We start from the raw sequence: 27,126 nt of genomic DNA, 5'->3' as shown, positions 1-27,126 counted from the left end.
TTCAGAGATTTAATCATCCACTTTTGTACGTAATGGTTGGATTAATCAAGCCATTGATATTAAATAGTTGACATGTCTATATATAAATATAAAGGTCATGGATTTCTTTTATTGAAGTAATCGTTAAATGTATATCATTTGGCCGTCCAAAATGAACACTTTGAATTGACTTTCTTGAATGAAAATCATTGATGTGACAAGTATATAAATATGACAACCAATTTAATTAATGACCTTTCAACCCAAAAGGAAAATGACATGGAATTTTCAAAACAAGAGACTTGGGATAATTTAATTAATGACCTTTCAACCCAATTGTTTTTCACACAAATTTGTAATACTCATTTAATAAAGAATAAGCTCATATTATTATTATTATTATTATTATTATTATTATTATTTAGTTCCACAATATAAGGTAGAAGAACTCAAATATTTAGCCACTTAGTTTTGATTTGTGTCCAATTGAATCTCTTTTGATCGGCTAGCTCCACTTAATAATTTAAAAAAATTTTACATTTTTTTCTTCATCCTATTCGGAGGAAAGAAAACGTTAAAAATTCAAATAGATATCTCAAAATCTCTCACCCCCTAATAGTACTATTCGACCCAAACATACTAAAAATTTCGTACATGTGCATGCACACACACACATATAGTACAACTCTACATATATTAGTTATTATGGTGCAAATGTTCACCAAATGTAATAAAGATAAAACATAAGAATTAGGTCGATTCTTGTCACCAATGTTGGTGGAAGAGGAGATATCACTTTGTTTGGTTCTAGTGGTTTACTTTTGTTTTCAACCACCCTTCTTCCAATTTCTCTAGTTCTCGTTTCTCTGGTCATATTTGCTTGCAGTCCCTCTCGTAAGAAAAAAGAAAAGAAAAGGACTATTAGCCGAGGTCGTGGTGGAGGCAGCAACTGCAAAGGTAAATCTTAATGACACATACTTTTTTGGTCACTCCATAAGCTAGTGTTAACAAGGAGCGGAGACCATAGTTTTCCTTCAATTATTCTAAAGTTAGTATGCTTCATTTTAGCGACGAATCTACACAAGGGCCAGAAGAGCACACGTATCCCCAACTTTTCAGGTTGTGTATTTCTAATATATAAAATTTGAGTAAACTTTTAACAATATATATGGAAAAATCAAACTTAAACATAATAGGGATTGTGGTCAAGCGACAGTTCTATTTAGTAAATTGTAGGTTTGACTACCGTCTTTTGCATTTCAGAAATCATTTTTCTTATTTTCATGCAAAGTTGTATTGTTTTTGTCTTTTTAATAAACCAATCGTATCTTACCATACGATTGCAAAAACCATTGCTAAAGTTTTTTAGGGTAGATTGCAAAAACCATTGCTAATGTATAGTTAAGTTATAGTTGTTACAATTATACCTTCGAATTTTCAATAGTAATAATTGAACCCCTAAACTTCTATAAGTGTTAAAATCATATCTTCATGCTCACAATTAATATGATCAATATAATATATAAGTTTGAATAAGTTTGAGGTTCAATTTTTAAGAAGTATAAGGGTATAATTGCAAATACCAATCATATTTTAGGAGTGGTTTTTACAAGTCTACTTCTTTCAAGAGTTAGATTTTGTTCATCTTCCTTAGAAGAATAGTATCAGAGACTAGATAGAGGTGTTTCTCCTCAATCTACCTTTGTTTGAGGAGTTATTTATTCTTGTAGTTTTGTAGGAGTGTACTCTCTGTCATAATATATTTATATATAGTACTTGTTTGGCCCAAGGAGTAGAGTAGAGCTCACGAGTTAAAATAATTGAAGATAACCCTAATCAGCATGACTCAGAAGCAACCGAAAGAGAGAATGAGATCTAGTGCAAAAGAGATCAAAGAATTGAGAAAGATCTTAATCAGATTGAAAAAGAGGAGATAAGAGAATAAAGGCCTCCACCAAAGAAGAGATCGAGGTAGTAATAAGATAATTTGTGGCTCAAAATTGCATTTAGAAATTAGGGTTTGTAGGTTCGACCACCATGCACAGGGTGAAGAAGAAAATTGTAGAGAGAAATTGGCGACAGAGATTATCATGGAAGGTTGATTGGTTCAATGAGTTGCGTGCGCACAATAAATACCCAAGATTCAAAAAAGGGTTGTTTTTAAGCTTCTTCATAGTTGCTGCTAGCTACATTTTACCTTCCTTCTTTTAGTTATTACTAGTAATCAAACACGTCCATAGCACACTAAATATTGAGGTTTTAATTCAATGCAAATTATATAAGTAGAAGATTTTCTGTTATGGTTTCAACATTTTCATGATAATCTACTTAAAAAGAAAGTAACAACGAGGAAGAAAAGAAAAAAAAATACACCAAATACACAAAATACGATTCACGATTTTCAAGGAAAGAAATCTTCAAAAGAGAACTGAAAGATAAATAGAAGAATCAAAGAAAAGAAACATATAGCGAGGAGTTTCCATTCCGCACTCCTTGTACTCAGAAGAAATTAGTGTTAAATATTTTGCACAGAACATAACAAAATGCATCTCATAATATAATAAAACCAAAGAAAACAATAATATATAAAAAGTGTACCAAATAATAGAACTACAAGAACAAGAATTTCACAAAGAGACAACATGGGTTGAAATATTTTCAACTATCCAACAAATATAAATTAGAAATGAAATATACAACGAAAATGAGTAAAAGCAAAATTAATATATCTGCACTGACAAGAACAGTTTTCAAACAGCCAACTGCTCCTCCTGGGAACTTCTCGTTCTCCTTTCGTATTGCAGATTTGAGTGTGCAAATTATTATATTCAAATGGGCTCCTCTTGAGAGAGTTGTGAAGTTTTTTTATGTTTTTAGCTATCAACAGTTGTTTCGCCTTGAAAAGGCTTCGTTCTGTAGGTTACGTTTCTGTTTCACTTTGATTGTCTAGGCTTTCTTCTTCTTGTTGCCTAAGTAGTCACTTTAATTTGTTTTCTCATGTTCCTTTGCTTTTATTACAATACTCTTGTACTATGTGCTTTAAGTCTCATGTATTATGATTAAAAAGAGGCTTTAATCCTAAACTAAGAGTATAATATCAATGCCACACTTCAGCAAGAGCTTTAAGTCCAATGTATGTCAATGCCACTAGAGAGAGTTGTCAAGTTTTTGCTATGTTTTTTACTTTCTACAGTTGTTTCATGTTGAAAAGATTTTATTCTATTTTTTACGTTTCTATTTGACTTCATTTGCTTAAGCTTTCTTCTTGTTGCCTAAGTTTTCGCTTTCTTTTTTATTCCCCTAATTCATTTTCTCTTAGTACAATACTCTTGTATTTAAAGATTTAAGTCTTATACATTATTATTAAAAAATAGGGTTTAGTCCTAAACTAAGAGTTCAACACCAATGCCACATTTCAATAAGAGTTTTAAGTCCAATGCCGACGTCAATGCCACACATCACTAAGAGTTTTAAGTCTAATGCCACTAGGCAGAGTTGTCAAGTTTTTGCTATGTTTTTGGCTTCTACAGTTGTTTCGTCTTGAAAAGGTTTTATTCTGTTTGTTACGTTTTTCTTTGACTTTGTTTGCTTAGGTTTTTTTCTTATTGCCTAAGTTTTCACTTTAGTTTCTATTCCCCTAGTTTCTTTGCTCTTAATACAATATTCTTGTACTTTAAGCTTTAAGTCTCATATATTATCATTAAGAAATAGGCTCTAATAAAACTAAAGTAAGAGTCCAATGTCAATGTCACATTTCACTGAGAGCTTTAAGTCTAATGCCAATGCCACTTGAGAGAGTTGTCAAGTTTTGCTACGTTTTTAGCTTCCTATAGTTGTTTCATCTTGAAAAGGCTTTATTCTGTTTATTTCATTTCTCTTAGATTTCGTTTGTTTAGGCTTTCTTCTTCTTGTTGCCTATGTTTTCACTTTAGTTTCTATTTCCCACGTTCATTTGCTTTTATTACAATACACTTGTACTTTAAGTTTTAAGTCTCATATATTATCATTAAAAAAGAGGCTTTGACCCTAAAATAAGAGTCTAACGCCAATGCCACATTTTACTAAGAGCTTTAAATGTCAATGCCACTTGAGAGAGTTGTCAAGTTTTTGCTATGTTTTTAGCATCCTATAGTTGTTTCGTCTTGAAAAGGTTTTATTCCGTTTGTTACATTTCTCTTAGTGCACTATATCGTTATGTTTTTAGCTATCAACAGTTGTTTCGCCTTGAAAAGGCTTCGTTGTGTTGGTTACGTTTCTGTTTCACTTTGATTGTCTAGGTTTTCTTCTTTTTGTTGCCTAAGTAGTCACTTTAGTTTGTTTTCTCATGTTCCTTACTCTTGCACTGTGTGCTTTAAGTCTCATATATTATGATTAAAAAGAGACTTTAATCCTAAACTAAGAGTATAATACCAATGCCACACTTCACCAAGAGCTTTAAGTCCAATGCCAATGTCAATGACACTAGAGAGAGTTGTCAAGTTTTTGCAATGTTTTTGGCTTCTATAGTTGTTTCGTCTTGAAAAGGTTTGTTCTGTTTGTTACGTTTTTCTTTGACTTTGTTTGCTTAGGCTTTCTTCTTGCTGCCTAAGTTTTCACTTTAGTTTCTATTCCCCTAGTTTTTTTGTTCTTAATACAATATTCTTGTACTTTAAGCTTTAAGTCTCATATATTATCCTTCAAAAAGAGGCTCTAATAAAACAAAAGTAAGAATCCAATGTCAATGTCACATTTCACTAAGAGCTTTAAGTCCAATGTCAATGCCACTTGAGAGAGTTGTCAAGTTTTGCTACGTTTTTAGCTTCCTATAGTTGTTTCGTCTTGAAAAGACTTTATTCTGTTTATTACATTTCTCTTAGATTTCGTTTGTTTAGGCTTCCTTTTTCTTGTTGCCTAAGTTTTCACTTTAGTTTTTATTCTCCTAGTTCCTTTGTTTTTATTACAATACTCTTGTACTTTAAGTTTTAAGTCTCATATATTATTATTAAAAAAGAGGCTTTAATCCTAAAGTAAGAGTCCAACGCCAATGCCACATTTTACTAAGAGCTTTAAATGTCAATGCCACTTGAAAGAGTTATCAAGTTTTTGCTATGTTTTTAGCATCCTATAGTTGTTTCGTCTTGAAAAGGTTTTATTCCGTTTGTTACATTTCTCTTTGACTTTGTGTGTTTAGGCTCTCTTCTTCTTGATGCCTAAGTTTTCACTTTAATACTCATGTACTTTGACCTTCAAGTCTCACATATTATCAATAAAAAGAAGGCTTTAATCCTAAACCAAGAGTACAATGTCGATGTCGCGTGTCTTTTTCCAATATCATTTGTATAACAAAACCTTTTTTCCTATGTTCATGTCCATAACAACTCACCTCATCCTCCAAATAAAAACTTAATCCAATAGGCTTCAGCTCACTCAATGGACTCAATACTTCATCAAATTTAGTAATTCTTTCTACAAAAAATGACAAGAGTTATTTAATATCCAATACTCTCATATCATATATCTCGTTTTTGTGTCGTCTATAGTCCTTCATGTTGTCTTTTTCCAATATTATTTCTATAGCCAAATGGTTTTTTCCTATACTCATGTCCACGACAAATCACCATATCCCTTAAATAAAAACTTAATCTCTTGGTGCACTAATTCAACACTAACTCAAGTTGATAATCCTTTCTCATAACAATGGCAAGAGATACTTAATTTTGAACTTGACGTTCAATGTCACACTTCAATTCAAAATTCGCATATCCTAACATATCTTTTTTCCTGCCTACAGTCCTCGTTGTGTCTTTTCCTAATTTCATTTTATTGGCCAAACTTTTTTTTACCTAAATCAGTGTCCACGACAAACCACATCGCCCCTTGAATGAAGTTTTAATTCAACTAGATAATCATACTTTCGGAGCACCATCTCAACACTAATCCAATTTGATAATCCTTTCTCCAAAACAATAGCAAGAGTTCTTTAATCTCAAATTTGTAGTTCTATGTCACACTTTCATAAAAAACTCATACCCTAACCTTTTTTTCTTTGTTGTCTATAGTCACTCATGAGTCTTTCCAATTTTATTTGTATAACCAAACTTCTTTTCCAATATTAATTTAATCAATGCACCATCTCAACATTTAATCAAATTTCATCAATTCTCCAAATAATGGCAAATGTTATTTAATCCTATACTTATAATCCAATGCCACACTTCAATCTGAATCTCCCCTATTTTACCTTTTTTTGTGTCGACTAAAGTCTTGAATGTGACTTTTTCCAATTTCATTTGTATAGTCAAACTTATTATTCCTATATCCATGTCCACAGCAAATAACATTAACTCTTAAATAAAAATTTAATCCAATCGGCTAGTCACACTCTTAGTCACTATTAACTCTTAATCGAGATTAATAATCCTTTCTCCAAATAATGGCAGGAGTTCCTCCTTAATTGAAAACTTGAACTCTTATATCTATCTCCATGAAAAATCACTTCATCCCTTAAATAAAATCATAATCTAATTCGGTAATCACTTTTAGAGCACTATCTCAACACTAAATCAGTTTCATAATTCTTTCTTCAAACAATGAAGAGAGTTCTTTAAACCAAAACTTGTTGTCTTATGTCATACATCAATCAAAAGCTCTCATATCCAAAGTTCCTTTTTTTTTCTGTCGTCAATAGACACTTGTGAGTCTTTTTCCAATTTCATTTGTACAGCCAAATGTTTTTTTCTATGTCCATATCCAAAGCAAATGACCACATCCCATAAATAAAATCTTGATCCAGTAGGCTAATTTAACTTTTTGTGCATTATTTCAACACTTAATCCAATTTGATAATCTTTTATCCAAACAATTGCAAGAGTTCTTTAATAATGACTTGTAGTCCACTGTCACACCTCAATCCATACTTTTCTATTTGAGTCGTCTATGGTCCTCAATGTGTTTTATTCCAGTTTCATTTCTATAGCCAAACTTTTTTCCATATATCCATTTCAACCATGAATCACCAAATCCCTTAAATAAACACTTAATCCAATTGGATAATCTCACTTTTAATGAGTTATCTCAATATTTTATCTCAATACTTAATTCATTGTTTTATGTTAAACTTTAAGTCCAATGATAAACTTCAGTCCAAAACTCTCATATACTAACTTTTCATTTTACTTATCCATGCCCACGGCAATTCACCTCATCCCTTAAATAGAAACTTGATCCATTAGGCAAATCTCACTATTAGTTCACTATCTCAACACTTTATCGAATTGAATAATCCTTTCTCCAAAAAATGAAAAGAGTTCTTTATTCCACAACACGAAGTTCAGTGCCACACTTAATCTAAAACTCGCATATCCTTAATTTTCTTTTGTGTTGTTTATAGTCCTTTCATTTGTCCTTCTCTAATTTCATTTGTATAATCATACTTGTCCACGGTAAATCACTTCATCCCTTAAATAAAAACTTAATCCAATTGGCTAATCTCACTCTTAATCAAAGTAGAAAAATGGAAAAAGAAAATACCAAAATAAAAGACAAGAAAATAACAAAAAAAAATCATTAAAAAATCAAGAAAAGTGAGAAGACGATGATTATTAATTTGGTTTTTAACGGTGGATGGTACCAAAAAGTATTTATTACCCATCATTACCCTAGTCCGGCTCTAGGGTAATGATGGGTAATACATACTTTTTGGTACTATCCTCTACTAAAAATCAAATCAATAATAATCACCGCCTTGTCAATTTTCATATTTTTTCTTTTTATTTTCTTGTATCTTATTTTGATATTTTCTTTTTCCATTTTCTTACTTTGTTATTTTCCCCTTTCAACTTTCTCGTTTCTTCCCTTCCTGCTGCCTTAACACTTGATCTAATTTCATCATTATTTCTCCAAAAAATGGCAACCAATTCCTTATTCTTAAACTTGAAGTAAAATGTCACACTTCAATCCAAACCTCTTATATTCTAACTTTTCCTTTTACATCGTCTGCGATCCTTTATGTATTTTTTTCCAATTTCATTTTTACAACCAATGTTTTTTCTTATATCCATGTCCATAGCAAATTACCACATCCCTCATATAAAAACTTAATCCAATAGGTAAATTTTATCTTAGTGCACTATCTCAACAATTAATCAATTTGAATAATTATTTCTCCAAACAATGATAGGAGTTCTTTAATCCTAAACTTTCTGTCCAATGTCACACTTTATTTCAAAATTTTCATATCCTAACTTTCCTTTTTTGTGTCATCTATAGACCTCCATGTGTTTTCCGTAAATTATTACCAAACATTTTTTTTCCTATATTCATGTCCAAAGCAGATCACTCATCCTTTTAAGAATAACATAATCAAAATAACTAAACTCAGTAATAATGTACTATCTTAACATTTATCCAATTTAATAATCTTTCCTCCAAATGGCAAGATTTCTTTAATCCAAAACTTGAAATCAAATACCACACTTCAAACCAAAACTCATGTATCTTTATTTTTCATTATCCGTCGTCTATAACCCTCCATGTGTTTTTTACCAATTACAATTACATAGCAAACTTCTTTTCCAACAATCACGTCCATTCGAAATCACATAATCTTATACACAACAACTTAATCCAATTATCTTATGTTACTCTTATAGTGCATTATCTCAACACTAATCCAATTTAACCAATGGCAAGAGTTATTTAAATCAAAAGTAGAAATATATTGCAACACTTAATCTAAAACACTCATATTCTAACTTTTTCGTTTTGTGCTACATATAGTCCTCCATAAGTCTCCTTCCGATTTCATTTGTATAGCCAATCATTTTTTCATATAACCATCTTCATAGCAAAACACTTCATTCCTTAAATAAAAAATTTATCTAGTACGCTTATCTTACTCTTAATGCACTATATCTCAACATTTAATCAAATTTAATAATTTTTCCTCCAAACAATAATGGTCAAAATTAATAAATCCTTAACTTTAAGTCCAATGCCAAATTATTTAACCTTTTTTTTTTTGCCGTCTATGATCCTTAATGTGTATTTTTCCACTGTCATTTGTATGGTTAAACTTTTCTTCCTATACCCATGTGTCTGCGGTTAAAAACCTCATTCGTTAAATAAAAATTTAATCCAATTGGCTAATCACACTCTTAGTGCACTATATCGACACCAAATCCAATTTGATAATTTCTTTCTACAAACAATGGTAACAGTTACTTAAATGTAAACTTGACGTCCAATACCACACTAGAATCCAAAACTCTCATATCCAAACTTTTCTTTTCATGTCATCTACACTCCTTAATGTGTCTTTTTATAATTATATTTGCATAGCCAAACTTTTTTTCCTATAATCATGTCTGTGGGATCTCATCTAATACCTTAAGTAAAAACTTAATTCAATTGGTTAATCTAACTTTTAGTCCACCATCTCAACACTTAATCCAATTTGATAATCCTTTTTTCATACATGACAAGAGATTTTTAATCCAAAACATGAAGTCCAATGTCACACTTCCATCCAAAATATCCATAACCTTACTTTTCTTTGTGTCCTTTATAGTCGTCCATGTATCTTTTTCCAATTAAACTTGCATAGCCAAACTTTTTTTTCTATAAACATGTCCACGGGATCTCGCCTAATCCCTTTAGTAAAAATATAAATCCAATTAGCTAATCTCACACTTGGTACATGTCTCCACATTTGATTCAATTTGATAATTCATTCCCCAAACAATGGCAAGAATTCTTTGATCTCAAATTTGTAGTCAAAGCTCTGATATCCAAAGTTTCCTTGTGTCGTCTATAGCAACTCATGTGTCATTTTCCAATTTTATTTGTACAACCAAACATCTTTTTCTATATCCATGTCCAAACTAACATTTTGTGCATTATCTCGATGCTTAATTCAATTTGATAATCTTTTATCCAAGCAATTGCAAGAGTTCTTTAATCCAAGACTTTAAGCCCAATGCCACACCTCAATCTATACTTTACTTTTTTGGTCATCTATTACCTTCAATGTGTTTTTTTCCAATTTCAACTTTTTTTTCTATATCCATCTCAACGACAAAACATCACATCCCTTGAATAAAAGCTTAATCCAATTGGATAATCTCACTTTTAGTGCATTATCTTATTACTTAATCCAATTTGATAATTCTTCCTTCAAACAATAGCAAGATCTTATTTTATGCTTAACTTGAAGTCCAATGCCAAACTTCAATCCAAAACTCTCATATATTTGTATAGCCAAACTTTTTTCCTATAACCATGTCAATGGGATCTCATCTAATCATTTAAGTAAAAACTCAATCCAATTGTCTAATCTCACTCTCAGTGCACCATATCAACGTTTAATCCAATTTGATGGTCCTTTCTCCAAACAATGGCAACAATTCTTTAATTCAAAATTTTCTTCCATAGATGGATAAATTTAAGCCTTGCTGCTTATGGTAAGCTTGATTGATATGGCTTTTATGTTTTGGTCTCCATTTTTTACGACTTGCCAAAGGGGAGTTTTTTCTGGAGTTCTTTTGGAATCAATTTTGTTTGTTTTGGAAACTTTATCCTAGTTCCTTTGAGTTCCAAATGGCACTGACAAAAACAGTTTTCAAACAGCCAACTGCTCCTCCTGGGAACTTCTCGTTCTCCTTTCGTATTGAAGATTTGAGTGTGCAAATTACTATATTCAAATGGGCTCCTCTTGAGAGAGTTGTCAAGTTTTTTTATGTTTTTAGCTATCAACAGTTGTTTCGCCTTGAAAAGGCTTCGTTGTGTTGGTTACGTTTCTGTTTCACTTTGATTGTCTAGGTTTTCTTCTTTTTGTTGCCTAAGTAGTCACTTTAGTTTGTTTTCTCATGTTCCTTACTCTTGCACTGTGTGCTTTAAGTCTCATATATTATGATTAAAAAGAGACTTTAATCCTAAACTAAGAGTATAATACCAATGCCACACTTCACCAAGAGCTTTAAGTCCAATGCCAATGTCAATGACACTAGAGAGAGTTGTCAAGTTTTTGCAATGTTTTTGGCTTCTATAGTTGTTTCGTCTTGAAAAGGTTTGTTCTGTTTGTTACGTTTTTCTTTGACTTTGTTTGCTTAGGCTTTCTTCTTGCTGCCTAAGTTTTCACTTTAGTTTCTATTCCCCTAGTTTTTTTGTTCTTAATACAATATTCTTGTACTTTAAGCTTTAAGTCTCATATATTATCCTTCAAAAAGAGGCTCTAATAAAACAAAAGTAAGAATCCAATGTCAATGTCACATTTCACTAAGAGCTTTAAGTCCAATGTCAATGCCACTTGAGAGAGTTGTCAAGTTTTGCTACGTTTTTAGCTTCCTATAGTTGTTTCGTCTTGAAAAGACTTTATTCTGTTTATTACATTTCTCTTAGATTTCGTTTGTTTAGGCTTCCTTTTTCTTGTTGCCTAAGTTTTCACTTTAGTTTTTATTCTCCTAGTTCCTTTGTTTTTATTACAATACTCTTGTACTTTAAGTTTTAAGTCTCATATATTATTATTAAAAAAGAGGCTTTAATCCTAAAGTAAGAGTCCAACGCCAATGCCACATTTTACTAAGAGCTTTAAATGTCAATGCCACTTGAAAGAGTTATCAAGTTTTTGCTATGTTTTTAGCATCCTATAGTTGTTTCGTCTTGAAAAGGTTTTATTCCGTTTGTTACATTTCTCTTTGACTTTGTGTGTTTAGGCTCTCTTCTTCTTGATGCCTAAGTTTTCACTTTAATACTCATGTACTTTGACCTTCAAGTCTCACATATTATCAATAAAAAGAAGGCTTTAATCCTAAACCAAGAGTACAATGTCGATGTCGCGTGTCTTTTTCCAATATCATTTGTATAACAAAACCTTTTTTCCTATGTTCATGTCCATAACAACTCACCTCATCCTCCAAATAAAAACTTAATCCAATAGGCTTCAGCTCACTCAATGGACTCAATACTTCATCAAATTTAGTAATTCTTTCTACAAAAAATGACAAGAGTTATTTAATATCCAATACTCTCATATCATATATCTCGTTTTTGTGTCGTCTATAGTCCTTCATGTTGTCTTTTTCCAATATTATTTCTATAGCCAAATGGTTTTTTCCTATACTCATGTCCACGACAAATCACCATATCCCTTAAATAAAAACTTAATCTCTTGGTGCACTAATTCAACACTAACTCAAGTTGATAATCCTTTCTCATAACAATGGCAAGAGATACTTAATTTTGAACTTGACGTTCAATGTCACACTTCAATTCAAAATTCGCATATCCTAACATATCTTTTTTCCTGCCTACAGTCCTCGTTGTGTCTTTTCCTAATTTCATTTTATTGGCCAAACTTTTTTTTACCTAAATCAGTGTCCACGACAAACCACATCGCCCCTTGAATGAAGTTTTAATTCAACTAGATAATCATACTTTCGGAGCACCATCTCAACACTAATCCAATTTGATAATCCTTTCTCCAAAACAATAGCAAGAGTTCTTTAATCTCAAATTTGTAGTTCTATGTCACACTTTCATAAAAAACTCATACCCTAACCTTTTTTTCTTTGTTGTCTATAGTCACTCATGAGTCTTTCCAATTTTATTTGTATAACCAAACTTCTTTTCCAATATTAATTTAATCAATGCACCATCTCAACATTTAATCAAATTTCATCAATTCTCCAAATAATGGCAAATGTTATTTAATCCTATACTTATAATCCAATGCCACACTTCAATCTGAATCTCCCCTATTTTACCTTTTTTTGTGTCGACTAAAGTCTTGAATGTGACTTTTTCCAATTTCATTTGTATAGTCAAACTTATTATTCCTATATCCATGTCCACAGCAAATAACATTAACTCTTAAATAAAAATTTAATCCAATCGGCTAGTCACACTCTTAGTCACTATTAACTCTTAATCGAGATTAATAATCCTTTCTCCAAATAATGGCAGGAGTTCCTCCTTAATTGAAAACTTGAACTCTTATATCTATCTCCATGAAAAATCACTTCATCCCTTAAATAAAATCATAATCTAATTCGGTAATCACTTTTAGAGCACTATCTCAACACTAAATCAGTTTCATAATTCTTTCTTCAAACAATGAAGAGAGTTCTTTAAACCAAAACTTGTTGTCTTATGTCATACATCAATCAAAAGCTCTCATATCCAAAGTTCCTTTTTTTTTCTGTCGTCAATAGACACTTGTGAGTCTTTTTCCAATTTCATTTGTACAGCCAAATGTTTTTTTCTATGTCCATATCCAAAGCAAATGACCACATCCCATAAATAAAATCTTGATCCAGTAGGCTAATTTAACTTTTTGTGCATTATTTCAACACTTAATCCAATTTGATAATCTTTTATCCAAACAATTGCAAGAGTTCTTTAATAATGACTTGTAGTCCACTGTCACACCTCAATCCATACTTTTCTATTTGAGTCGTCTATGGTCCTCAATGTGTTTTATTCCAGTTTCATTTCTATAGCCAAACTTTTTTCCATATATCCATTTCAACCATGAATCACCAAATCCCTTAAATAAACACTTAATCCAATTGGATAATCTCACTTTTAATGAGTTATCTCAATATTTTATCTCAATACTTAATTCATTGTTTTATGTTAAACTTTAAGTCCAATGATAAACTTCAGTCCAAAACTCTCATATACTAACTTTTCATTTTACTTATCCATGCCCACGGCAATTCACCTCATCCCTTAAATAGAAACTTGATCCATTAGGCAAATCTCACTATTAGTTCACTATCTCAACACTTTATCGAATTGAATAATCCTTTCTCCAAAAAATGAAAAGAGTTCTTTATTCCACAACACGAAGTTCAGTGCCACACTTAATCTAAAACTCGCATATCCTTAATTTTCTTTTGTGTTGTTTATAGTCCTTTCATTTGTCCTTCTCTAATTTCATTTGTATAATCATACTTGTCCACGGTAAATCACTTCATCCCTTAAATAAAAACTTAATCCAATTGGCTAATCTCACTCTTAATCAAAGTAGAAAAATGGAAAAAGAAAATACCAAAATAAAAGACAAGAAAATAACAAAAAAAAATCATTAAAAAATCAAGAAAAGTGAGAAGACGATGATTATTAATTTGGTTTTTAACGGTGGATGGTACCAAAAAGTATTTATTACCCATCATTACCCTAGTCCGGCTCTAGGGTAATGATGGGTAATACATACTTTTTGGTACTATCCTCTACTAAAAATCAAATCAATAATAATCACCGCCTTGTCAATTTTCTTGTTATTTTCATATTTTTTCTTTTTATTTTCTTGTATCTTATTTTGATATTTTCTTTTTCCATTTTCTTACTTTGTTATTTTCCCCTTTCAACTTTCTCGTTTCTTCCCTTCCTGCTGCCTTAACACTTGATCTAATTTCATCATTATTTCTCCAAAAAATGGCAACCAATTCCTTATTCTTAAACTTGAAGTAAAATGTCACACTTCAATCCAAAACTCTTATATTCTAACTTTTCCTTTTACATCCTCTGCGATCCTTTATGTATTTGTTTCCAATTTCATTTTTACAACCAATGTTTTTTCTTATATCCATGAAAATTACCACATCCCTCATATAAAAACTTAATCCAATAGGTAAATTTTATCTTAGTGCACTATCTCAACAATTAATCAATTTGAATAATTATTTCTCCAAACAATGATAGGAGTTCTTTAATCCTAAACTTTCTGTCCAATGTCACACTTTATTTCAAAATTTTCATGTCCTAACTTTCCTTTTTTGTGTCATCTATAGACCTCCATGTGTTTTCCGTAAATTATTACCAAACATTTTTTTCCTATATTCATGTCCAAAGCAGATCATTCATCCTTTTAAGAATAACATAATCAAAATAACTAAACTCAGTAATAATGTACTATCTTAACATTTATCCAATTTAATAATCTTTCCTCCAAATGGCAAGATTTCTTTAATCCAAAACTTGAAATCAAATACCACACTTCAAACCAAAACTCACGTATCTTTATTTTTCATCATGCGTCGTCTATAACCCTCCATGTGTTTTTTACCAATTACAATTACATAACAAGCTTCTTTTCCAACAATCACATCCATTCGAAATCACATAATCTTATACACAAAAACTTAATCCAATTATCTTATGTCACTCTTATAGTGCATTATCTCAACACTAATCCAATTTAACCAATGGCAAGAGTTATTTAAATCAAAAGTAGAAATATATTGCAACAATTAATCTAAAACACTCATATTCTAACTTTTTCGTTTTGTGCTACATATAGTCCTCCATAAGTCTCCTTCCGATTTCATTTGTATAGCCAATCATTTTTTCATATAACCATCTTCATAGCAAAACACTTCATTCCTTAAATAAAAAATTTATCTAGTAAGCTTATCTTACTCTTAATGCACTATATCTCAACATTTAATCAAATTTAATAATTTTTCCTCCAAACAATAATGGTCAAAATTAATTAATCCTTAACTTTAAGTCCAATGCCAAATTATTTAACCTTTTTTTTTTTGTCGTCTATGATCCTTAATGTGTATTTTTCCACTGTCATTTGTATGGTTAAACTTTTCTTCCTATACCCATGTGTCTGCGGTTAAAAACCTCATTCGTTAAATAAAAATTTAATCCAATTGGCTAATCACACTCTTAGTGCACTATATCGACACCAAATCCAATTTGATAATTTCTTTCTACAAACAATGGTAACAGTTACTTAAATGTAAACTTGACGTCCAATACCACACTAGAATCCAAAACTCTCATATCCAAACTTTTCTTTTCATGTCATCTACAGTCCTTAATGTGTCTTTTTATAATTATATTTGCATAGCCAAACTCTTTTTCCTATAATCATGTCTATGGGATCTCATCTAATCCTTTAAGTAAAAACTTAATTCAATTGGTTAATCTAACTTTTAGTCCACCATCTCAACACTTAATCCAATTTGATAATCCTTTTTTCATACGTGGCAAGAGATTTTTAATCCAAAACATGAAGTCCAATGTCACACTTCCATCCAAAATATCCATAACCTTACTTTTCATTGTGTCCTTTATAGTCGTCCATGTATCTTTTTCCAATTAAATTTGCGTAGCCAAACTTTTTTTTCTATAAACATGGCCATGGGATCTCACCTAATCCATTTAGTAAAAACATAAATTCAATTAGCTAATCCCACACTTAGTACATGTCTCCACATTTGATCCAATTTGATAATTCATTCTCCAAACAATGGCAAGAATTCTTTAATCCCAAATTTGTAGTCCCATGTCACATCAATTAAAAGTTCTGATATCCAAAGTTTCCTTCTTGTGTCGTCTATAGCAACTTATGTGTCTTTTTCTAATTTTATTTTTACAACCAAACGTCTTTTTCTATATCCATGTCCAAAGCAAATATTCCCATCTCATACATAAAAACTTAATCAAGTAGGCTAATCTAACTTTTTTTGCATTATCTCGATGCTTAATTCAATTTGATAATCTTTTATCCAAGCAATTGTAAGAGTTCTTTAATCCAAGACTTTAAGTCCAATGCCACACCTCAATCTATACTTTTCTTTTTTGGTCATCTATTACCTTCAATGTGTTTTTTTCCAATTTCAACTTTTTTTTCTATATCCATCTCAACGACAAAACATCACATCCCTTGAATAAAAGCTTAATCCAATTGGATAATCTCACTACATTATCTTAATAATTAATCCAATTTGATAATTCTTTCTCCATTGTACAATGGCAAGATCTTATTTTATGCTTAACTTGAAGTTCAATGCCAAACTTCAATCCAAAACTCTCATATACTGACTTCCCATTTTGCATCGTCCATAGTCTTCCATGTATTTTTTCACAATGTTATTGTCAAACATTTTTCCTATATTCATGTCCGAAACAAATCACCTCGTCCCTAAAAGAAAAACTTAATCCAAATTGTTAAACCGACTCATGGTGTATTATCTCAAGACTTATCCAATTTAATAATCCTTTGTAAAAACTTAATCCAATTGGCTATTTTCACTCTTGATGTATCATCTCAACACTTATCCAATTTGATAATTCTTTTTTCAAACAATCGTAAGAGTTCTTTGATCCGAAACATGAAATTCAATGTCACACTTCCATCCAAAACTCACATATCCTTACTTTTTTGTGTGTCGTTTATAGTCATTATGTGTCTTTTTCCAATCATATTTGCATAGCCAAACTTTTTTCTTATAAACATGTCCATGGAATCTCACCTAATCTCTTAAGTAAAAACTTAATCTAATTATTAGCTAATCTCACTATTAGTGCACTATTTTCCACACATAATTCAATTTGATAATCCTTTCTTTAAACAATTGGCAAGATTATTTAATTCAAAACTTTGAAGTTCAATGTCACACTTCCATCCAAAACTCGCATATCCTTACTTTTCTTTTTGTGTCGTTTATTGTTGTCTATGTGTATTTTTCCAACTATATTTGCATAGCCAAACTTTTTTTTTTCCTATAACCATGGTCATGAGTCTCACCTAACCCCTTTAAGTAAAAACTTAATTTCATTTGATAGCCAATTTTTGTTCTTATTCATGACCAAGGCTAGTCACTTCGTGAATTATATTGACACTAAACCCAATTGGCTAATCTTATTTCAAGAAATGAAGACTTCTATAATCAAAAACCTGTAATTGAATAAATGCTAATCTTATCTGTCCTTTATAATGTTCAATGATGTGGTGTATTGCTATCCTCCCATATCCATGTCCTTGACAAATGGCTAATCCAAAACTCTTATACCCTAAAATTTCTTCTTTTTTTTTTTTTGTGCAATCAATAGTACTCCATGTGTCTTTTTCTAATTTCATATGTATAACCAAGCTTTTTTATCCCATATTCATGTCCATGGCAAATCATTTCATCTCTTTTATATAAACACTTGATCCAAATCACTAATCTTAATCTTTTATCCAAAAATTTTTATCCTAATTCATCTTCCTTCCTCAAAACATACATAGACATAAACCTACATTTTAAGATCGTCTTTTTTTCTTTTTATGATTATTCAACCTAATATTCCTCCATGTGCCTTTTTCCTATTTAACTTACGTAGTCTAGTGTGTTATCTTTCCATATTCATGACCTATCGCTTAATCACACTTACTCTACTATGTTAATCTTTTATCTAAAGAATGAAAAGTGTTTTTCAATTGAAAACTTAAAGTCCAATGTCACACTTTAGTCCAAAATTTTCGTTCTTAACTTATGTTTCTTCCATTTAATAGGTCTCCATAACCCTTTTTTAAATTTCATTTCCATAAACGATGTTTTGTTCCCAAATTCATGACCAAAGTAGATCACTTCGTGTATTATATTCACACTTAACCCAATTGGCTAATCTTTTTACCAAAGGATGAAAGAACTTCTTTAATCAAAAACTTATAGTCCAATCTCACTTTTTTATCCAAAATTCGTATATCTCAACTTATCTTCCTTTCTCATTACATACATTATTCTACTCGATAGTCCTTTCCTAGTTCAGTTGTGTGGTATATTGTTACCCTCTCCTATGCATGTCCATGGCAAATGACACTTAGTGGACTATTCAACACTTTGCCTAATTGGCTAATTATTTATCCAAAGAATGAGAAGATTATTTTAATAAAGAAGTCCAAAGTCACGCTTTAATCCAATGTTATCTTCCCTTGTCCATATCTATGACATATCACATAACATATTACTTAATGTAATATTTGAACACTTAATTCACATTGTTAATCCTTTATCTAAAGAATGACAATTTCTTCAATGGAAAACTTGAAGTCCTATGTCACTCACAAAGGCAAAAAAAAATTATTGTCCAAGGCAAATCTTTGCATGCATTATATTAAACTTATTCTAGTTGGCTACTTTATTCTTTGAATCGAGAGCTTTTACCTTTCATGGTTGATCTTTGTTTTGTATTGGGTTGTGATCGCTTATCTATTGTTGTTTTTCTTTTTCTTATTATTTCATTTTTTAGTAATTTTTTAGCATTAGTCTCTTTTCTTTTTATCAACGAAAAGCTCTATTTCCTCTAAAAAAAGTTATATAAAAGTGTCTTTTAATTACTTTTTAGGTCCTTTGTTGCTTATTCGAACCCTTTTTGATTTTTTCTTATGTTTACTTTGTATTCTTTCATTTGATCTCAAGCTTTTTTCTTATGTTTACTTTGTATTCTTTCATTTGATCTTAAATGAAAGCAGGGATTTTCATTATAAAAAAAAAAACAAAACAAAACAAAAGCCAAAAAGGATTAATCGTAACTACCTAAAATATTTCAAGAATATTTTTATTCTTTTGTGAACTCCTCTCAAGTTCAACAATCACTACAATTAGCTATTGCAATATATATAATTATTTACTCTCAAAACAAAGAGATGTTGAAAGTTTTCTTTAAATCCATAAATAAACCAGAAAAAAATTGCAAAAACAAATTTGAAGAGAGAAAAGTTTGAAAGCAAAGAAAAAAGGACAAAAGAAAAAAGTATGTGAGAAAAATGTTTTGTAAAGAGTTTGTAAATATAATTTGCAGTGAATCTTTGATCTTCTGGAAAACAAAAGAATGTTGCACGGTTATGATATTAGGTTATGGACTTATCACCTATATGTCGGAAAGAGTATTTGGTAATGATGCCAAAAGAAACATTAGAAAAATTAAATTCGCATTACCTATAAAAGTTCACCCAAAATGCAGGATTAAAAAGAATTGCATTTAACAGAACCTAACATAAAGCCTGCGAGCAAAAATTCAAAAGTGGAACGGTTTTACCTTTTGTTTCAGTCAAGCCTTGCTCTAAAATAGAAAGCCACGTAGAGCAACCAGGAATCACTATGTACAGCAACAAGAGATAGCCAATCCTTTTCTGTTCATGCCATCTCTTGCAAAATTAATTCCAAGTGCAGGCTCTTGAACCACTTCCCATGTTTCATTAGGATGTCCATACAGACACAAACTTCCCTCACCTGAAAATGTAGTAATCAAAGTTAAAAATATATGAGAAGCATCATAAAACGTAAATCCCTGCTCTTAGATAAGAAATGAAATAGAAAACCGATCCTGGTACACACCCGTTACTGCCTAATTGAGATAAACGTACGTCAGTAAGTATATGTGAAAACAATTCCAGGATCTCAAGGCAACATCATAGAAATTATACTTCGAATTCAAGGAAAAAACATCAAAACTGAAGCAACTGCCAATCCTTTGTCATTAAAAGAGACTAGGGCATAATATCTCTACTCATTATGCATCAACTGCTCGTTTAAATTCGCCAGAAATTTGACATTCAGATAGAAAAACAGTAAATATCCTGTTTCAAAAAAATCATCTAGAAAGAGCGGTGCAGAATTTATAAAAATTGAACACTTCGAATTCAAGAAACAAACATTTAATCTGAAGCAATTGCCAAAACTATGTAATCAAAAGTGATTAGGAAACAATATCTAAACACATTATGCATCAAAAGCCTGTTCAACTAGCCAGAGATTTGACATATAGCGAAAAACAGTAAAACAAAGACATGATGTAGAAAGATACTAGGCAGAAGTAAGAAAGCCGAATCACCTGGATCACAAGAATTAAGAAAGCCGCATGACCTGGATCACAAGGACCGTAGAATTCACCGGCATCTGAGAATAAGAAGAAAAGGAAAAGGAAAATCAGTGATGCAGATGTTATAAGGAAAGAAAGGAAAGAGAGAGGAGGGAGGTAGAAAAGACCGTAAGCGAGGGCGAGAACAAGAGCGGCAAGCGGGCGTAATCTGAAAATCTCTTCGACGTCATTTTGGAACTGGTGGAAGGAATATCCATGACGGAACGAAAACAAAAAGATCTTAGAACTTCAAACTCAAAACCCTAAACCAAAAATTTATGAAGAAGAAAAGTAAGTGACCAGCCACTTACAGCCCAAGTCCACCCTTCGAGAAGGTCATGAATAGCAGCTCGATAGATGCTCCCGAAGGTTGTGCAAAGCCTCACGAATTATAGCATTCTCGGAAACCCTATAGAGAGCAGAAGAACCCAAAGCAGAAAGGGAAGGAAACGAAGTGGATAATGTTAATAGGCAGAAGCAGCCTCGGCAACAGAATGGTCCAAGGATTTGGAATGAGATGAAGAAGGTACTCATGGCTTCGGCGACCCTCCCATGACTCCACTGCTCCGAGATCCTCAACCGCAGATCCCACCCCACGAAGGGAGGAGAACTCTCAAGTCCTTCCACGAGACATGAAAGACCAGAGAATAAAGTCCCCAAAAGAAGAGATCGAGGTGGTAAGAGATTAGGGTTTAGAGATTCGACCACCGTGCACGGAGGCGGAAGAAGAAGAAGAAGAAGAAGGTTGAATGGTTTGAGAGTTCAAAAGGTTGCGTGCAAGTGACGAGAGACCAAGAAGAAAAGTAAATAAACCTAAAATTTTCATCGTTGCATTCCGTTGATTAAGTTTGAAATTAAGACAGCTGGGCATGACATTAATCCTAAATAACAATAATTAATTTGGATGTCGTTGCCACGTGGTTCGCACGAGAATTATTGGAAAAAAAATATTCTATTGAAACGAAACCAAATCGATACTATTCTTCAAACTACAAATGCCTTTCTAAATATTTTAATTATTATTGTTGCGTGTATATATTTTTGTTTAGAAAAACAAAATAGATATTGCTAACTATTAAAGATGTGGTTTTTTGTTTAGAAAAATACCCCAAAAAATAAAGACTACAATGAAATAAGGGAAATATTTAAGTAACTAAGAGAAGATTACAATTTAGAAAGAACAAAGTAATTCGGCAAATAAATACGGTATTGTTTTCTTATGGAAAAGAAAAAGTAGGAATATGGTCAATTCGACTTGATTAGAAGTCATTAATTTACGAAGCCTCGAGAGGATCGTGAAGGAAAACAGTAGAATGAAAGGCGAGGATGTTAAAATTTGAGGTTAAAAGAACAAATCTATCATTTGGGGAAGAATTTTAGGTTTGGGTTTTAGAAGAATTTGGTATTGCTAATATTTTTACGATAGATGTTAAATCTAATAAAGCGTAAAGCATCTATAGATCATTTTTTAAGCTCTTCATCAAATCATAAACTTGTTAGAGTTCTCGTTGGCATGTTATTGATAGTGATACAAACGTCAAGATCAACCTAGTAAAATCCTTATACGTAATCTAAAGAGGTCGTACCTAACACTATTTAATAAAACTTTAGCTTTAAGTGGTATTTATCAAGAAAATATTGATATCTCTTGTTGGGCCAGAAGTGTCCAATTTTTAAATCTATATGATAAACGTGGATTCTATTACATATAGAATTCAATTTTAGATCCAATAGTTCGATTTTAAGGATCTAGTTAGATTGATTTTCTAAGTGTTTATAAATGTTGTATGTTGCACTTAGGAACACTTATTTACATACTTAGAAAGTCAATTCAAACAAGTTTTAAATATGCAAAAACCTATTAAACAAAAATTGAAAACTTGGGGACGAATTAGATAATTTTTTAAGTTAGACTAATTAGATATCATGTTGAAAGCCGTAAAACTTGTTTGACACAAATTTAATAGTACATGGATTGAACTTGTAATTTAACATTTTATCTTTTCAATTTAAAAACGTACTGAACCTCCTTGATTCATCATTAAATATAAATATTTTAATGGGTACATTTGATCGATCATAGGACTAAATTAAAGCTAAGTTCAAACCATAAAAGCCTTACTTACACATCTCAAACTACACGAACAAAATTCATCTTAGGCCCAAATCATTAATATAAAAGCTTTAACCTAAACTAAAGATATATTTGTTTGACTTATGACACACATGCGCAAACGTAAATATACATAAAAGCTTACGTGCATTTATAGACATACATGTATGTATAGTAGAATAGCATATTATACATAGATACATACACATACATATATACGTAGAATGGTAGATTTATATGGACATTAAACAACTTCATATTTAAAGAAAATTTGTGTCGTGAGTTATGATATGAAATCTTTTAACCTCTATTTCTTAAGACATTAAAACTCCTACTTATTCAAATTAACTTATCATAATTCTTGGTGGGGTTGGATCAAATCCATTGCCAATCTTCAAGTCGGCAAGTTTTGCAACTCAAATAATTGAGTTCAATTCAACCAACCATCTCCATCCAACTCAGCAAAAAAGACTTTAATTTTCCAATGATTGAAAATTTTATGCATTTTAAATTAGATGGTATTTCTTTTCATCAACAAAAAATGGACCATCTTATTGTTGATACAATGAACATGTATTGGGGAGTCAAAGCATGTGCCCCACAATGTTCCATGGCTTCTATTTTCTCTGTACAATGTGATTTTGACATCATATGTGCTTTGTTTCCATACAACTCTTTTTGTGTAATCAAACCAAAAACCGAACCATTCTCAAATAGCAGTTACATAGTCACCACTAACATCAACTTCAGAATCTATATCGGCTTCCAGATCGTCGAGCCCCGATCCTCCGGCCAATGCTTGGTCCCCAACTTTAGAGGCTTCTCCTGGCGTCATTGCTTCTTGAACAATCTGCATGATTTCCTCGACGCTCTGCGACAGTTGGTTGTGTTCTTGTTGTTTGAAGTTGGTTTTCTCAATCTCAATTAGCTCCTTTGGCAAGTTCTTGAAAAACCATGGCAGCTGTTTTATCTCTTGGATGGTGATCCTCTTCAAGCAAAGGAATGAAAAAGATTGATGACCATATATATAAGTAGACCAAACAGAATTTGACAAAGTAATAAATTAGATTAATATATCCCATTTCAAGTTCAGTCAGTCCTAAATCAACATGGTATCCCGAGTTTTTCGCTCTACTAGTCTTTAAAATGATTGGAATCCTCTTCCATGGGCCTTGAAAATATGTATTGATTGCAACAAAACTCTTAAGTTCAGAGAATGATGAATAAATGAGACTTGAGTTGCAAATTGTAATACAAAAATCTGGAAAGAACTGTGGGTTACCTTTGCAGGGTTGGCGACGAATATGCGAGAAAGAAGGTTGCGACATTCCACGGACACACGTACATAATCGGGTATTGAGTATTGAACACTCAATATTCTCTGTATTCAAGATTAGGGAGACAGACATTGAGTTTTCCCTTTTCAAATGAACATTCCTGAAGTTTATTATGAAGAAACAAACTATAATGTATTTTTTGAGAGATACTTACTGCTATCGTCTTTCGAAAATTTCTTGGATCTTCAGGATCCTCAAATGGGTATGCTCCAACCAACATCACATACAATGTCACTCCACATGACCAAACATCTGCAATCTACAAGCAGTAACACCAAATCATCATTCTTACGATTTCTACACCAAAAGAACAGTTGCATCCTGCAGAAGAGTACACCAATGCCACTAGACAGAAACATGCCACATACAATGGAATGTTTTCTACACCAAAAGTATATTTACAAAAAAAATTTGAACTTAGATACCTTGCCATCATACTCCTTTCGCGATAGAACCTCCGGTGCAATATATGCCGGTGTCCCAACGGTCGATTTTGGTTGCGAGTGTAATAAAGCGGACTGTAATGAATCAAAAAAAGCTGAAGATATGATCCGAAAGTATAATTGTTGACAGTAAAACAGATAAATAGATTATGATTGTATTGGAGGGTAGATTATCAACCTTTGAGTAACCAAAGTCACATATCTTAAGTTGTGGAGTAGGACTTCCATCCAAGAGTGTGTTTTCCAATTTCAGATCCCTATGACAAATTTGCTGCGATGGATAGAAAATGATTAGACCGAGGCAACCGTGCAATGAAGACAAACAACAAGAGAGTAACATATGCTTTAGACAATGAAAAAGAAAATTGAGTGTTATACCATGGAATGGCAGTAGCTGACACCGGATATTAGCTGTTGGAAGAAAAATCTTGCCTGATGTGCAAAGAGGTTCCAAGAAACCGGACAAAAGGTGACTTGAGAAATGGATTATGATAGAAAATGGAATAGAAAAAATGAACAAATATACAAAAGCAAGAAAGGGTAACACTTCAACCTCATCTTCGCTAAATCGACCAGCACTGCATATTCTTCCAAAAAGTTCCCCACCAGCTGCATATTCCATGACAATGGCTAAATGAGTTGAGGTTAAGAAGACCTGCAGGCAAACATCACTCATTGAGGTGTTTCATCCATGTGGAATCTTTACAAAGTCTAAGATAAGAACATTACAAACTGACTAATGAATTGCTATACAGTTTGCTCCTTATGGATTTTGGTTTGTTTATTTGTGTATTATATTAAGAGAAGGAGATCAATGGATCAAGGTAGAAAAGTAAGATTTTGTTTGATAACGGTTCTGTTACTTAAAGTCAAGTTTGTTCTCAATTTACTTTTTGAAGTAACAATTTGAACTTTTAGCCCATAGCCAACAACCAATAACAAGTTCTCAAGAACAAGAATATCGTGAAATAAAATTGTTAAACATGAACCATAAGCAAGTAATCTACTTGGCTAAGGGGATGGGTTACCCTTCTGAAAATTAAGGATTGTGTTACAGCCTCCTAGGTAAAAACTAATCTTGCATTGTGCAATTTTACCAAAAAAGAAAAAGTAAAGGGCATAAGTAAGCTAATGAAGTCTTTTTCTTTGAACAAGAAACTGAGATATGATATTATAAAGAACAGAAAAGAGGCAACGAAAAAGAAAACCAGCCTAGGGGCTGAGAGTTGACTTCGTTATTTTTTTTTTGATAATGAAGTCAAATTTGATGTCATAAAACCCCTTATAAGAAGATTATTATTCCCATTACATTTCAAATACATGTAAATCCCAACCCATTTCTATCATTACCTCCTTGAATCTGATAATGTTTGGATGCCGCAACGATCGATGATTAATGATTTCTCTTTGAACTTTCTCATCAATCTGAAGAAAATAATGCATATATTCTATCATCTTAAATGTTCAGCTGTAAAAATTATTTCAGAGAAAGAACTTTAAAAGACTTAAGAATGATCTATGCCTTCAAATCAACCATTAACAAACACGTCAATGAAGAATCCACCATCAAGTCTAAATGGAAAATAACTAAACAAAATCATTAAATATCTGTAATGAACACAACCATTGTTGCATTTGCTTAAACATTTGTATATGAATCATTATCCGGCTTTGTTCTATAACACATTGAACAAACTAACTGGCCAGCCATCATCCAGAAAAAATTTAAGAATGAAATTGAAGAAGTTAACGAACAAACTCCCACATAGATTTCACATAAAGAATGCAGCAACACCACCATCCATTAAAAAGAAAAGGAAAAAAAAAGACTTCCATAACTTTCTCCACAAGTCAACAGAAGAAAAAGGGAACAAACAGTGGGAAGCCGTTAAAGCACCAAGCCAAAAATTAATCAGAAACAATCACAAATGAAATCCCATTAGCAAAAGAATGATCAAACCCAAATCTCCAAATCCCATCATTGTTTAAGCAACTTAAGCATCAAGTCCAAAGAGAAGCCACTAAAGCATCAAGCCAAGAGCTAATCAGAAACAATAACAAGAGAAATCCCATCAGCTAACAATGAAATCAGACACAAAACTAAAAATCCCACCATTGTTTAAGTAATTTAACAGCATTAAATCCAATTAATAAGTTATTTACCTTCTTCCCTCTCTCAATGTACTTGACTGCAACAAGCTCGTTTGTCTTCTTGTCTTTAACAAGCCTAGCAACTCCAAAATTTCCAGAGCCAAGGTCTTTCAATGGCTCATACCGATCCTCCATTAGAACTCAATTGAAAAGAAAACCAAAAACAAAAACCCCCCACAACAAAGTTTCAACAAAAACGAAAAACCAAATGAAAACACGGGGAAACTTAGGATAAAAGGAGATGGGTTTGGTCAAGATAAAAGAAGAAATAAGAAATGGGTATTGTTAAACGTGAAGCAGGGTTTTTATGGCTTTGATAGTGGAGCAGTAGAATGAAAGATAAATTGCTCGGGTATAGGCAGCCGCAAAGCAACACACCCTTTTCCTTTTGATGATGAACTTGCTCGAAATGGGAATAATTTTCAACGACCCAAAAATTCTTTTTACACAGAGAAAGACAACTGTGTTGTAATTAGTGGAT

General features: G+C 31.9%; 1 protein-coding gene and 2 long non-coding RNA genes across 3 annotated transcripts; all 3 read right to left on the bottom strand.

Moving 5' to 3' along the window:
* Positions 1 to 454: 454 nt before the first annotated feature.
* Positions 455 to 21,454, bottom strand: LOC103490835 (uncharacterized). The gene is made up of 5 exons (XR_007821835.1): positions 20,913 to 21,454; positions 20,730 to 20,799; positions 20,575 to 20,639; positions 19,780 to 19,973; positions 455 to 870 (listed from the first exon to the last, which is right to left on the bottom strand). It is a non-coding gene; the product is annotated as an uncharacterized LOC103490835 (long non-coding RNA).
* Positions 4,587 to 19,770, bottom strand: LOC127149952 (uncharacterized). The gene is made up of 2 exons (XR_007821836.1): positions 14,753 to 19,770; positions 4,587 to 8,228 (listed from the first exon to the last, which is right to left on the bottom strand). It is a non-coding gene; the product is annotated as an uncharacterized LOC127149952 (long non-coding RNA).
* A 1,745-nt stretch (positions 21,455 to 23,199) lies between the features above and the next one.
* On the bottom strand, positions 23,200 to 27,126 carry LOC103490834 (serine/threonine-protein kinase SRK2A-like). Its single transcript, XM_008450548.3, has 9 exons — positions 26,658 to 27,126; positions 25,845 to 25,919; positions 25,048 to 25,149; positions 24,873 to 24,926; positions 24,673 to 24,765; positions 24,477 to 24,569; positions 24,206 to 24,310; positions 23,997 to 24,095; positions 23,200 to 23,702 (listed from the first exon to the last, which is right to left on the bottom strand). Exons 1-9 carry the CDS (start codon positions 26,778 to 26,780, stop codon positions 23,424 to 23,426), a joined length of 1,023 nt encoding a protein of 340 aa, XP_008448770.2. The 5' UTR covers positions 26,781 to 27,126; the 3' UTR covers positions 23,200 to 23,423.

This window comes from Cucumis melo, chromosome 6, assembly GCF_025177605.1.
Source record: "Cucumis melo cultivar AY chromosome 6, USDA_Cmelo_AY_1.0, whole genome shotgun sequence".
NCBI lineage: Eukaryota > Viridiplantae > Streptophyta > Magnoliopsida > Cucurbitales > Cucurbitaceae > Cucumis > Cucumis melo.
This window is presented reverse-complemented; position numbering and strand designations above follow the sequence as displayed.

What these genes read in the sequence shown, in the direction of transcription:
- LOC103490834 (XM_008450548.3), bottom strand. Translation starts at nt 26,780, where the DNA reads ATGGAGGATCGGTATGAGCCATTGAAAGACCTTGGCTCTGGAAATTTT. An exon ending in GTGACTTTGGTTACTCAAAG is followed by an intron (nt 24,570 to 24,672) that starts GTTGATAATCTA and finishes GATTCATTACAG; the next exon opens with TCCGCTTTATTACACTCGCA. An exon ending in ATTTTCGAAAGACGATAGCA is followed by an intron (nt 24,096 to 24,205) that starts GTAAGTATCTCT and finishes TCTTGAATACAG; the next exon opens with AGAATATTGAGTGTTCAATA.